This window comes from Anser anser, assembly GCF_964211835.1.
Source record: "Anser anser genome assembly, chromosome: 5".
Taxonomy (NCBI): domain Eukaryota; kingdom Metazoa; phylum Chordata; class Aves; order Anseriformes; family Anatidae; genus Anser; species Anser anser.
Window position 1 is genome coordinate 43,535,408 of NC_139725.1, and position 13,918 is coordinate 43,549,325.

At 41.7% G+C, this 13,918-nt stretch overlaps 1 protein-coding gene across 13 annotated transcripts in view; it reads right to left on the reverse strand.

The window, feature by feature from the left end:
* LOC310900087 (uncharacterized protein) overlaps positions 1 to 13,918 on the reverse strand; it is a 129,951-nt gene that overhangs the window by 43,395 nt on the left and 72,638 nt on the right. For 4 of the 13 annotated variants that reach the window (XR_014584819.1, XR_014584821.1, XR_014584824.1 and 1 more), the window contains one exon: positions 92 to 219. The exons of 3 other annotated variants lie outside the window; for them this stretch is intronic. Coding sequence is in view for 2 of the 10 variants with exons in the window: in XM_083837462.1 (XP_083693588.1) it covers positions 92 to 219; positions 5,135 to 5,197 (191 nt within the window). In the remaining 8 variants the exon portion in view is untranslated. Of the gene's footprint in view, positions 1 to 91; positions 220 to 1,883; positions 3,953 to 4,417; positions 4,661 to 5,134; positions 6,350 to 13,918 lie in introns of those variants that run through there. 6 more of the 13 variants (XR_014584822.1, XR_014584823.1, XR_014584825.1 and 3 more) reach the window with 4 other exon arrangements.

Sequence of the window (13,918 nt, forward strand, 5' to 3'; positions counted from 1 at the left end):
GCCTTGAACAAGTCACAGGCAGTCAAGAGCCCAGCCCTCCTGAACGCATACATACAAGTACATAGGCTGATGAAATTCTCACAAAACTCACCAGAAATGTATCTTTGGAAGACAAGTAGGACCACCAGGTGTTACCACCATTAGTATTTTGCCAGTGATGTCCGCACAGCTACATTGTGCAGGCAGGGACTGAAGACCAAGGTCCAGAGCAAAAAGCAGCTGCAAGAGAGGCAACAGGCAAGGACAAGGTGTGAATAAAAGGATGAAGATAATGAACTTGCATTTTCTTTGAGGTGCATATACTGCATATCCTCTAACCTTGAAGGGATCCCAGGGGGGTTTGGGAAGGGGATAAGGGTGGTTCACAGTTGTTAATACATTTTTATTATATATTTTATTATATTAAGTAGAGGGCAAACTGATCACTATGACCAGACAAGGACAGGGAGATTAGCCTTACTGCAATGATGGGCAGTTTCTTACTTGGAGTCCGGACAGCTAATCTACCCACCATGTTTCAGACCGCTCTTTATCAGTACATGGAAGCCCTATCCCATCTCTCCTTCTCATACCTTTGATAGAAAGCAGCTAGATTTTCAAAGATTTTAGAAAGCCAAAGTGTGTAAAGCAAATGAGCACTCTGAAAGTTTTGCTTTTACATAGCACTGTTGATGTAAGCGCATCTAGCATAGCCTCAGATAGGAAGAGTTACTCCTGAGAATCCAAATCCGTTAGTTGTTTTTTAAAATGCATTTCAACTTCCCCAGTTTGAGGCAAAGAAGTAGGGTTTTCAAAGAAAGGTTCCTCAAAACTGTGGAGCAGGAAATGTAGCTATTTAAATAAATAAATAATAATAATAATTTAGAAATGGATCTCTCAGAATTAGCCTGGAACTGTCAGATCACACAGTAAAAGACAAAAATCAGTGCAAGGAAATGTCTATGTCTGTTCCTGAAAGTCCAGCACATAGCATTAATCCAGGGGAACAGAACTGGTGGATTTCAAAGAACAGTACTCAGTTTTCCCCTATTCTGCTCAGTGTTGATGCACAAGAGCTTAAGTTTTACACCAAAGAATTAGAGATGTCTGTTCATCAGCTTTCACAAGTTTTTGAATACTTCGGGTTGAAAAGCATTAAGAAAGTATGTAAAATTTTTTTTCTGGGGAGAACAATTTGTTGCAGAAACACCAGACATGATTCTTCCATCCCTTACCACAGCCCATATGAGGACAACTAGGAAAATAACAATTTTTTCTTTAAGCCAAAGGAGACCCCTTGTATATACTCTCGGTTCCCATCTGTTATACTTGGCATTTGAGATACAGCACTTGAAAACACAAGCAGGACAAAAGCAGAAGCTTCATTTTAAGAAAATCTTTGAAGTTAATGGGCCACAATCCTAACATCACAATCCTTTGCTTTTTTTCAAAGAAGTGAAGTAGATGGGACCTAAATGAGCTCTAAGGCACAAATCCAACCTGCACGAAATTGGGCACACTAGTAGTTTTAAACTTGCATCCAGAGCAGCTTGGGTTTTGAATAACAAATATTTATTTCCTGAAGGACTCTCTCTGAATCACGAATAAGACATCGGTTCAGCTGGGACAGTAACCCATGGTACCCGGCCATGAGGTAACAGTGACTGCGTTACTGCAAGCTGTACACTGCAGACTGAAGAACTACTCAATCCATGGCCTGGACTGAGCAACTCTTATTTGTAATACCTCAGTTTATCTGGTAACCTAACTCAAAGGTCCACATATTGCACCTGTCTACCTTGGTGACCAAGAATATCAGGAGGCAAATATGACACAGTCCCTCGTGCTGGAAAACTCTTCCTGTTTACCCTAGGAGCTCAAATGGGAAAGCAAGGAAGCATTACTTTTGTGGCCATCCTCTTTCAGCCTCTGTCCTGCAAGCCAGCTAGAATTCAGGGGAACCTCCAGCACTCCATGGAAAAGAATAGCTGCTTATTCAGTTTGTTAGGACATACTTACCTTCCAAAGGAAAAAACACACATTTATTGGACAGAATTGAGATTCCATGTCTCCGCTTTCTGTCCCTCTCAAGAGTTAGAGAAGTCTTTATTACTTTGTGAACAGTGAAAATTTCTCCCCATTTATCTTCGGTGCCAAGCCAACAGAGAAGAACTTCAGTAGAAACTTTTTTTTTTGAACAAGACCTAAAGTTCTTAGATGTTCTTCCATGTCAGTTGGCCTTCCGGACCCTACTGGAATTCAAATAACCTACCCGATTATTCTGGGGGGGTGTTGTAAAATACCACAAGTAGAAGGGAGAGGAAGGTGGAAAGAAGAATCCTAAGATACAATGGATACATTTATTTTTTTAAGAACTATTGTTGCTCTCTTCTATGCCCCCTCCCCTGGCAAAGGTGAACTGCATATCTTTAGTTAATAATTAACTTGTCATGAGCTCCATCAATATCCCATCATCTAAGTGACAGAGGGAAGGGAGGCGATGGGGGAGGTGATCAGCACGACGTGCCAGCTCTGCCCGCAGCCTGCGATCTCGTCTCGGCCATAATAAATAGGATGAAATGCGCTCCTGATAAATGCCCATGTCATGGAGAGATTTTACCTTCACTCAGAAACAATGTAATATCTCAGCTATTACCCAAAATAATTTATCAATGTGTAATAGCTTTGTGCAGAGCTCAGATAGGAGGGGAGCAGCGCTGCCCGAGATGGATGGATCCTACCTTCTGCTTTTAATTTTTAATGCTCGTAGGCAGCTTCACATTAAAGGCCAGGTGTCATATATAGACTTAATGTAAGAATGGAGTTCATGAATTCTAATCAGGAGAGAATCTCCCTCTCTCTTCTCTTGCTTTAGTCAGTTCTCTTTTTTTTTTTATTTATCAATTTTCCTCTCTTTCTATATTCCCATTTTCTTTGCCTCTCTCTTTTGGTCTGTTTCTTCCCCCTGTTCTTCATCTATATTTTACTCCGTTTCTGTAACAAAACCATTCAGGTAGCTCTTTGCCACTTTATGTCCCAAAACTGTCCCATCACTTAAGAACAAGAAAGAAGAACTGATCTGTTTCAGCTTTGGTCCTTGTGTCATCGTTTGCACCTAGGAGAACAAATTCAACACATGTACCAAGCCAGAATAAAGAATCAGGGAAAAAGAAAAAAAAATTTACAGTAACAATCAAAAGTGGAAAAATACAAACTGTGGACATCAAAATTCATAGTGGAATTGTGTCATTGAAAAGATCTTGGCTGTAAAGGGCCTGTGGAGAAGCTTCGTTCCCTTTCCCAGCCAAATCCCATTCCTTTGCAAAGAAACCTGTTTCTTTAATTTGCAAGAGACAGCACCGGGACATATGGATCCAAAAAAGAGACCCTGGGGCCTCTTTTCCTAACATTTCTAGTCTTCTTATAGCCATGTCAGCAATACGAATGTTCTCCTCTTCACTTTCAACATAATGCATGAAAAAACATTTGGGGCTCATTTATTCTGGGCCTCCGTCAGAGGGACCTGTTCATGGACCTCTGTATGTAAAATGCATTTTTTTTACATACAGCAGTATGTAAAATCTGCAGTACAGCCTACCAGACAATGCCAGGAAGTTCTATCATTAAGAACGTACCATTAGGGCTCACGTCAGAAATACCATTATTGTATCAATACACTACATCAAAGTATGACATACTGTCTGGGTGAGACACCTGCAAGCAACAGCAGTGCACGACAGCACTTCTGAGCTCTGCATAAAGAATGGAGCTGTAGGAACAACGGGGGGAGAACCACTTACTGTCCACAAGGTGCAGCAAGAGACAATAAGGCAGTTAATACAAGCAGCAGACACAAAGATCATGGAAGAGGCAGAGACTGCAAAAATGAAACAATGGGCAACAGTTTTTGTTTGCATTCACATGTGAAGGACAGTAAGAGCACTCCAAGGCAATACTGCCCACAGGAGGAGCACTAATACAGCTGCAAACCTTTTTACAACCACTTTGCTGATTTCCAAGTTATGAAGACACCAGTGTTGAGAGGAGTTTGGGCTTGATTTCCTGCTTTCTGTTGACATAGGTAACATAAACTGCCCCCATTGTTGGTTGACAATGCAGGGATCATGGACTGAATGACTCGAGAGTTCCTTCAGAATAAAAGAGTGAGATGGCATAAAAAGGCTCCACTGGTGCTGCTCCCAACATCCATTTTAGCAGATAAACAGAGGACATCTGCCTCTAAGGGCAGTTCTTTGTCTCTTTTCCTAACCACTCACACATCTCTCTCTCCAGAGCATAAAGAACTTAAGACTCTCCTCCATTTATTCCCATGTGGTATTTAACATGTTCCTCAGCCTGTCAAAACATCACAGCAGAGTTCTGTTCTCAAGCACCAAATTCTCTAAAAGTCCATAGGAAACTTTCCTTTGTTTCTTACCTTCTGCAGGGATTACTCTAAGAACATTCCTATGCTTTCAGCTTACTCCTTCCCAAATCTGCAGGTAACATGGTTCTGGAGGGCAAATATATATCAGCAAACAGAACTGTATCATGCAAGCAGTATGCCCAAAACTTCATTGGCTTCACATGGCACCTTGCTAGCTGAATGATGTTTCTCAAAGGACGAGAAAGGCTGGTATCCCACTCAGAAAAATCCACTCTGCACACTAAGAAGCAAAATCTACAGAACAGGTTAAAAACAAGTTTTAGGAAAAAGTCATTTCATGATCGAGAAAAGACAAGACCTGTCTTTGTATTCAACTTTGTAGCTGTCAGATTAAGAGATGACAAATCTTTGAGGGGCAGAGCTGAAAAATAGGAGGGTGAAAAGCTGAAGTTGTATTGGTGGGTCATAGCATGGTACTTCAAGGTACAGGGAATGTGTGGCTGTTTGCAGGCTGAAGCTCTGGAAACTTCAGGCTGTCTATGAAGATCCCCAGTTTTTCTAGGAACACTTTGCAAAGACTGTCTGAGTGCCCATGCTTCACCAAGCAGGTTGTGCTCCTCTCTGACTCAGTATAACTGTAGCACTGCAAAGGCAAGGCACTAGCATCCCCTGGTGCAGCAGCTTTAGGATACCCTCTGTGATATACACTTATCTGAACTAATAAGGAAGAGAGATGTTGTTTGAAGGCAGACAGAAAGATAGCCTTACCTTCCCTGAATACCACTCACTTAGTGGCTTTGGCCTGGCTCCAAGCCAGGAGGAGAGCAGCATGCCCTTGTCTGTGCTGAATGAAAGCCCCAGTGCCAGCTGCCAAACAGCCTCAGGCAGACAGTGACTCCACAAGCCAAAGTAAGAACTCTAAACTCATTCACTTGTGGTCCAAGATCCTTCCTAACCCTGAGGGGTTGTGGTAGAGGAAAAAAAAAAAAAGGAAAAAAAAAAAGAAAGACATCCCCCAGGTAACAGTCCCTTGCATCACACAGCCTGAGCCTAATAAGGGTCTATTGCTGTCTCATTCCATTGCTAACACTGTGACTCTAACTGCCGTGTACTACAAATTAATTCATTCCTTCAGGCCTTGCTGTTCAGTAACTGGCTGTCACAGCAATCTCCCGAGGAGCTAATTGAGAGTTGTGATCCGTGCAGTATTTCCATTAGCGCTGTAATGACAGGCAGCCAGACACACACACATGCATGCACACACACATGGAGCACAGGTTCCTCTGTCCCCACAAAGGGAAGCAGATAAAAAGCCAGAGCCATTTCAAGTGTTAAGCAGCAGCTGGGGGAAATGGAAAACTAGAGGAACAATTTCCATGATTCAGACTGAGGTCACCCAAACTTTGTCTGAATGAGAGCAATTTGCTGGGAGCTCTAAACAAGCTCTTAATTCACTCTAGTGGAGTAAAATCCCTGACATCCTCTTCTTCTGTACTGTGGTACTGTTCCAGAGACTACAAATCCCAGCAAGTTACCTCTTTTAGAAAGGATTTCCCCATTGCATTGTGGGGCTTGTAGTCTCCAGATAGATGCATCTTTAATGAGGATGATTGCAGTCGTAGTTGTGTGTGGCACTGTAGAAGCATTAAAGACAATAAGCAATATTAGAGAGTCTTACAGATTCTGCTTAACAAGATGTCAAGGTGTTAATTAGGGAAGAATGTTATTTTATCAGTTATGGTGCAGTTCATTCAGGAATCTGGATAGCTCAGACATGAAGTCTGTTTATGATTTTAGTCTCTTCTTGATTTGTTTATCCTTTCATAACTAGTTTCCAGAGGATTAGCAGGAAAATATTACCTACAGGACCTCTTGCAATTGTACCAAGTATTGCTAAAGACTTGGCCATATTAAAGGATACATTTCATGTCCTGTCTGGATGGACTATATCCTTATGGTTCTCCAGTCTCAGAGGGCGGACACCTAGAAAGCAAAGCACATGAAATTCTGTGCTGCCACTGATGATTATTTAGGAGGGTCAGTTAGAATGTGAGAAACCTGTGGTCTCTTTGGCATTTGTCCACTTTCTTAAACTAGATCTGGAATTAACCCTACCGTACCTGAGGCCTTGTCTGCATACACACAGATGTGAATCCATTTAATTTAAATTACTTGGTGGTTAGCCAAACTGATGCAGACTAGTTCAGTAGACACTTCTCGCAGTGAGTGCTTCACTAATTTCAAAGCTGTGATCAGTTTCATTGTAAATTAGATAGTTTCAAAGTTCATTGACAATGGGAAACCAAATCACAACAATTATTTTGAGTGACAATGAATGAATCCTTCAAAAATGTAGTTCTGATATCAGCCTTTTTAGCCTTGGGGAAAAAAAAAGACTATTTAGTTTCCCTGGTAATTAAAATGCTGTGACATTTTCAGTATCTAAGCAAAGCAGGATGCATTTGCAAGCAAATAGTTTAAAAGCAATCCATGCAATTACATTAGCAGTCAGACAGACCTAAGCCAACGTTTCTAGTCACCCTTAAATTTAGACTGTTGCATTGGCAGAGGTGTCTCAGGTAGCCATGCACGAGGAGGTAGCTCCTGCTCTCAACAGGGTGAAGATATCCTCCCTTGGACATGGACTGCTCTCACAGAGACTCAGGTTTCCAACAGCAGCTCTCTAGCAAGGGAATGAGCTGCAGGTTCTTCACAGCATTCCAGAGGACACAATGTGCTGCTCTATCACTGCAGTCTGGCTTTATAAAAATACCTAGGGAAGATACCTATTCAAGGTCTACAAAGAGCCTTCAGGGCTCAGATAGAGGATTAAGTTACTGAGGCTTAAGAAGTCATGGCATATAATCTTAGCTTGGTAATTGAACACATGCATGCTCCTGGCATGCGATAAATGCAAGGTCATTTGACTTAACCTAGGAGAGGACAGCATTAAGTGGAATTACCCCATGTCTGCTGCAGGCTAGTTGTGCACACAACTCTGTTAGCACAGCTCAGCAGATACACAGCAATTTGTTCAGCTGTACTAAACACTACTGCATGTACAAACCCTGATTCTGCCCTCTTGTGACAGTATGACAGGAAAATGAAGTTCTTTTAAAAGTCAGATGAATTTGACACAGGAAACAAAAACAAATTCAGAATATTTCACAATAGTGAAGTGCCCCTGGAAAGTGGGTTAAAGTAGGATGTTCTGAGATATCCATGTAGTCTTGGCTTCCCTGTATATACCTGTCTTTCCTGTATATAATTGGGATTTTCCAATCTCAGAGGGACAGAGCGGAAGGCAAGGTATTGGGTGTGTCTGCCTCTTCTGCACACAACCAAACTGAAATCTCACAGCACACCAAGAACAGACCCTACCAGCACTCCTGCCTAACTTCTGAAAAAGGACAAGAGGGTGTCAATGAATAAAGTTCCAAAAGACCAGGGGTGAACAAGATCCTGGAGTGGTCCACACAGCCAGTTAGAATATGGTGTGTCTTGCAACTTTGTTTCTGGAATCATTCAAGGTATGCCCAAGGAATATGAGTAAAGCTCTCTCTGTTATTGATGTTGGGAAAGCTACGGCATAAATTGAAAAGGCCCTGAGTTATGACCAATAACTTCATTGTTACAGAAATGTTATGTGCCAGAGTAGCTTTGGCTCCTGTGCATAGTGTCAGCGATGCCTTTTCCCCTAAAATGGGATATCGGATGGATCCAGCAGAGGGGTGGGGGTGGAATGAAGACATACAAGTAGTGCTTTATTCCAGACCGATTACTTGGAAGGAGTTTCCAAAAAGTAGTTACTGATCTAGCGGAAATGACATGTATTTCAACACAAATTGATCTCTTCATAGCTCTGCCATGCTGGCACAGTGGTGCACACACAGTTGCATTGATAACAGCATGACAGGATAACCCCAAACAATCTGAATCAAATCCCAGTGGCTGTACTATGTGAAAGAAGCCCTTGTTCATGTCAGCTTTTGACAACTTCATGGTCTCCATGCACAGCATGATTTGGGAATCTGACTGTTTTGCTGCCTGCAGGCCTCAGTGCCTGTATTTCCTGCAGCAGAATCCTGTCAACGCTTCACCAGTTTTTCCAACGTCTCACCAATGCATGAATTTTTTTCTTATAGAGGAAGGCTTCACGCCTATCAAGCTTTCAATGCTCACTGTTCAGTTCAATCATTACTGACATACACCTCACACTGACTTCTCTGGAGGCAAGCTAACGTGGAGATGCAACCAAGTCACCGGCTTCACAGCAGAAAGCAGGTATGGCAACTAAGGCCCCTTCACACCACACCTGCTCTGGCTAACCCAGGCCACCCCCAAGGTGAAGTATAAAGTACCTTTGTCAGCTAAGGAAGTCCTGGCAGTTAGTGTTTGGTGGAGGACACCTGTCTACTTGTGCATGGGTCTGCTGTTCCTGTGAGAACAGGGATTGTGAGAGAGGAGGAGCTGTCCTGAAGCAGTGAGCTCATCAGGTCATTTTGAAAGACCTGTTGGGGGATATCTAGTCCAGTCATGAAAGGAGACTATTGTCACCCCTAGAACATGTCAACTGTGCCTTTGTCTTGGAAATTTCCAGGAAGTTCCACCACATCTCTGGGTAACATGTTTCACCACAGCACAGTTCTCCTAGGAAGTTTTACCTATGCCTAATTGGAATAGCCGAAGACACGGTAGCTACTACTGGGCATAGCTGACAGAAGTACTATCTGGACTATTCTAAAAATGGTAAGCATAAAACGAGAAATGCAACATTTGGAAACAGACTCACAAAAACAGCATACAAATGCATTTCTTATGCTACCTGAAACTCAGCACTAACTACAGGAACTCCTTCAGGACTTCTATTTTAAAAAGCTCTCTCAGTCAGCAGAACTGAAGAAAGATTATGGTAGTCTGATACTCCCTCTCACAGAATAAAGCTGCATAAAAACAATCAAGAAGACATTAAACAAGGTCTGACTGCAAGCCCAGCTTCCATGGCATTCTCTATTCAGTAGGGCAGTTTACAGAGCAGGGACTTCAGTCTCTGATTATGGCCTTCTGTCTATGCTGCTCAGTTCTCCCAGGTAGTTATCAAGTGCAAATAAGCTCACAGGGGGACACTTGCCTCCTCTAATCCTAATTAATGTCACTGAAACTCATCATTAGCTAGGTGTATGAGGGCAGTTCATACACACGTAACCATCTATCAGGAAATGCCTATTGCATATTACCAAACAAATGGTCTGTTGAGTGAAGAGAGCCTTTTCTTCAGGAGACGCTTCTGATTTAGTTCAAGAGAAGGCTAAAGCACCAAAACTCATGTATCTAACTGGGCTCTTTGCCCTCTTCTCTTGCTAAAGCAAGCAACTAGTTTTACTCTGGTATATGTGGTCTAACATGTCCCAGGTTAATTAGTGTAGCTGTCTTACAAATCATACTTAGAATCACAGAATGATTAGGATTGGAAAGGACTCTGGAAGTTCCTTGCTCCAAACTCAAGAAACACAGGCCCAGCTTTAAAGTTAGATTAAGCCATTCAGGATGGATTGTGACTACCTCTTTAGAAGATAGCCACTCTGCAAACACTCCCATAATGAAAATCTGTTTCCTTATAGCTACTGTAGCTTCCCTTATTGCAGCTTGTATCCATTGCCTCTTGTCCTTTTGCTGTGCTCCTCCAAGTCAAAATGGATCTTGTCTTCTTTGCAACTACCCGCTCTACTCAGGTACAGTATTGCAACTACTGAATAGAGAGAAATAATCACTCCTCTTGACTGCACTATCACAAAACTACGCTGCTGTTTGATGTTCAACTTATCTGTAAGGATTTCCAGGTCCTTTTCTCAAGAGCTACTTCCTAGTCGTGCATTCTAGCCCGGACTTATTTCAAAAACAGCATTCACTTCCCGACATTCACATTCAGTCCCTGAATTTCTTGAAAGTGATGATTTAGTGGTATTTAGGCTAAATTCATGAATTGAACGCCCACGTCTCCCACTATTCTTCTTTTCCCAGCACAGTACTTGCATCTTTATTTTTTTTATATGGTTTATGTAAGGTGCTACAACTTTTGCCTTCTATGAAGTTTCATGTACCAGTTGTAACAGAACAGCTTGATCATCTGGGTTCTGCTACCAGAGTCAAAGGAAGCAGAAGAGACGTGTCCTTGTGCCACAATCTCTAACCTGTGGGCAAACGAAAGTGAAAATAGGGGTTCTGGTTCAGAGTATCTAGGTCAGAGCAGAGGCCAGGGAGTGAGGATTAGAGGACAGGCCAGAAGTTGAGCACTCCCCCACATCCTTCTCACTCTCAGTTTGAATGAACAGTGGGAGGAGAATAAAGAGGACCTGTCTGGTCAAGAGAGCAACAAAAAATAGTGCAAGTCTCAGGAGAGGAGATCAAAACAGGGAGCAACGAGGAGAAAGGTGATTCAGGAGCCTATTATGTTTTCACCAAGCTGCACTCTTCTACCAGAATGCCTTGAACATGTGTTAGCACTGTCCCGGAAACAGATCTACATTTGTCCTGAATCTAGCTCCACATCTGGTTATACCCCACCTCCTCAATGTACACATCATCAGATTTTACATTGACTCATTTGATTTCTGGCACTATTTACTTTTTAACTCACAGTATGCTTCTATTCCCTATCAGTGGTTTAGAGCAGATTTCACAGCTGTTAGACTTTAAATAAAATATCTGTTCCGCTTAGTTTTATTTTAAACAATTGTTGTGGTTCAAAACAGCAGACAGCTAAGCACCATTCGCTCACTCCCCCTGAAATGGGATGGGAGAGAAAAGTGAAAAAGCTAAAAGTGTGAGAACTTGTTGGTTGATATTAGGGCGGTTTAATAAGAAAGAAAGAAAATACAAATATAATAATAATAATAATAATAATAATAATAATAATAAAGTGATGCATAATGCAATTGCTCACCACTAGCCAACCAATGCCCAGCCAGTCCCCAAACAACAGCAGCCCCACTGGCCAAGCACTCTTATTTTTGTTGCTGAGCAAGAAGACATCACATGGTATGAGATATCTCTTTGGCCAGCCTAGGCCAGCTGTCCCGGCTGTGCCACCTCCCAGCTCCTGATGCACCTCCAGCCTCCTTGTTGGCAGGGCAGCAAGAGAAGCAGAAAAGTCCTTGACCCAGTGTAAGCACTGCTCTGCAAAAACTAAAATACTGGTGTGTTATTGATATCCTAAAACACAGCAGCATGCCAGCTATGATGAAGAAAATATCTCCGTCCCATATGAAATCAGAAGACCCATTCATACTCTGCAGGTAAGCTGCTTTCTCCCTTCTACCTGTTCTAGCTTCCACTCTGCCTGAGCATTATAATCTCCTAAACTAAGATCCATTTTGTCCAACACTGTAGCTATGTCAGGCAAGGTTGCAAACAACATTAGAACATTACCTCTGGCAATGGCCAGATACTGAAAGAGGATTAGAAACAGAGCAGGAAGAGAAAGACTGTGTCCTTGGGGCACTGGGCTGATATATCCAGAGATCCAATGTTGTGACCTAAAATACCTTCCCAAGTGGTAATATAAAACACAGCATAGTTTGGGTCATTTCTTCTTACTCCCTGCCTTTGCCCTGGGCATTAGTTCATATTTTTAATACTGTGGAATTCTCTATCACGGTGGTTCTTTCTTTAATTATTCACATATCAATACACTTGACCATCTATTATGGCTTCTAGGGATCTGCTTGGCCTGAGAATCTTCCCTTCTTTGATTTCAGAGTTAGGGAGTATTTTTACCACCTTCCTTCCCTGTGATTTTCGTGATGAATGCAAGCACATTCCCAAAACCTCCCAAAGCAAACTTAGTACTATCATCAGGACTGTGCTGAGTGCGGAAAGATGAGACTGCTACAAGCCCTGTCAGCTAAGCTACACTGCTCCTGCCATATTAGTTTGCCAGTTAGTCAGTGATGCTAGGAACTGGCACCAGCATACGGTAAAGCTTTCCAGGTATAATCTCAGCTGAAGAAAGGAAGAAACCTCTACCAACTACAGAAATTCAATTGGTAACCTACTTATTTAAATATATCAGTCTTATATGCCAGATGTTATCTTGTAAGGGGACCAGCATTCTGTAAGGATATATCCTTGCCCATATGAAACTATAGTCTAAAAACCAGACAGATACAGTAACTGTAGAGGCGAATGCTGCCAACAGGTTCTTAAAGCATTGCAGAGTTTTAACAGAGAGCTGATAATTTTAGCAGTTTCTCTTTTTATGTTACCCTGCCTTGTACAGATTACTTCTGTGCAATAAAAAAACAAATCTATGGAATCTGTTTTGTTTGTTCTGATCTTATATAGCTCACCCACTCACACAAACTAAAAGAACTCCATGGCAGATCTAATATTAAAATACGGAGTCCAAATAAACTGTTTGGTAGGATTTGGCCAATTGGAACAGTATTAAAACAAAACCAATAATTAATAATAGCCTATTGCTTAGTACTTAGACCACACTTTACTGTAGAAGTACTGCAAAAAACATTACTTGATTAATCAATTAATCAAGAAGCTACAAAATTAGCTACATTAACTAATTAATTAATCAAGAAGCTATTAAAAGCCTGACTGAAAGGATATCGATTGCTGCTAGAAATAACAATGCAATTGCAATGTTGTGGTGCATAGATAAGAATTTCAGAGATAGATATAATAGTTCCCGGATCTATGTGGTTTCATGTGCATGGATTTGAGATAAATGCCTAAGGTCTGTGGCATGGGAAACCAGAAAAGAGCTAGAATTTGTACTGTCAAATATAAGTCTGAGAGGTTGTTTGAAAAGGAAAAGACCAAGCTATGCCTGAGATCCTGCCTTGCAATGAATTCTCACTGTGAAGAAAAGCTAGGAAAAAGTAAGAGAAAACACACTTTTACTGTATTTATCAGCCCTGGCATCAGATGCTGCATGTATTATAGGTTCTCAGAGACCTCCTGAGATAAGAACTAAAATGGGTATTTACCAATTAATTAACCTCTGATGGGAAGGCTTGCCCAGTACATGCTGCTCGCTCTATGACTCAATTCAGTCTAAGAAGCCTTAGCAAGAGCTTTGCTGTTATCCTGTAACAACCTTCAGAAGCAGGGAAGACCGAGATGCACCCAAATGGGGGTAAAATGAAAGGAACACAGACACCCTTCCTGTTTCCTCCAAGGGGCACAATGTGGAAAGACATATTGGGACAGGAATGTAATTTCTCCTGAAGGCGGGTGGGTTAGAGATCCTCTTACTCTTTACCTCTTGCTACCATGCCAACTGCTGTACAAACCAAGCTCATCATCCAGCTATACATGTTACAGAGCAAGACTGCAGCTAATTTCAGTAACTTCTCTGATCCAAGCTTTCAAATTGCTGATTTTTTTTTGTTATTATTATTATTAATATTTTTTGCCCCACACTGACAAGGCCAACCAGTAGCAGAATTTCAACTGCTATTAGTACACACAATCTGAAAGCTATGGGAAAGTGTGAGTGAAAACACATTGCCTGCAAGTCTTGTGCAAAATTTTTAC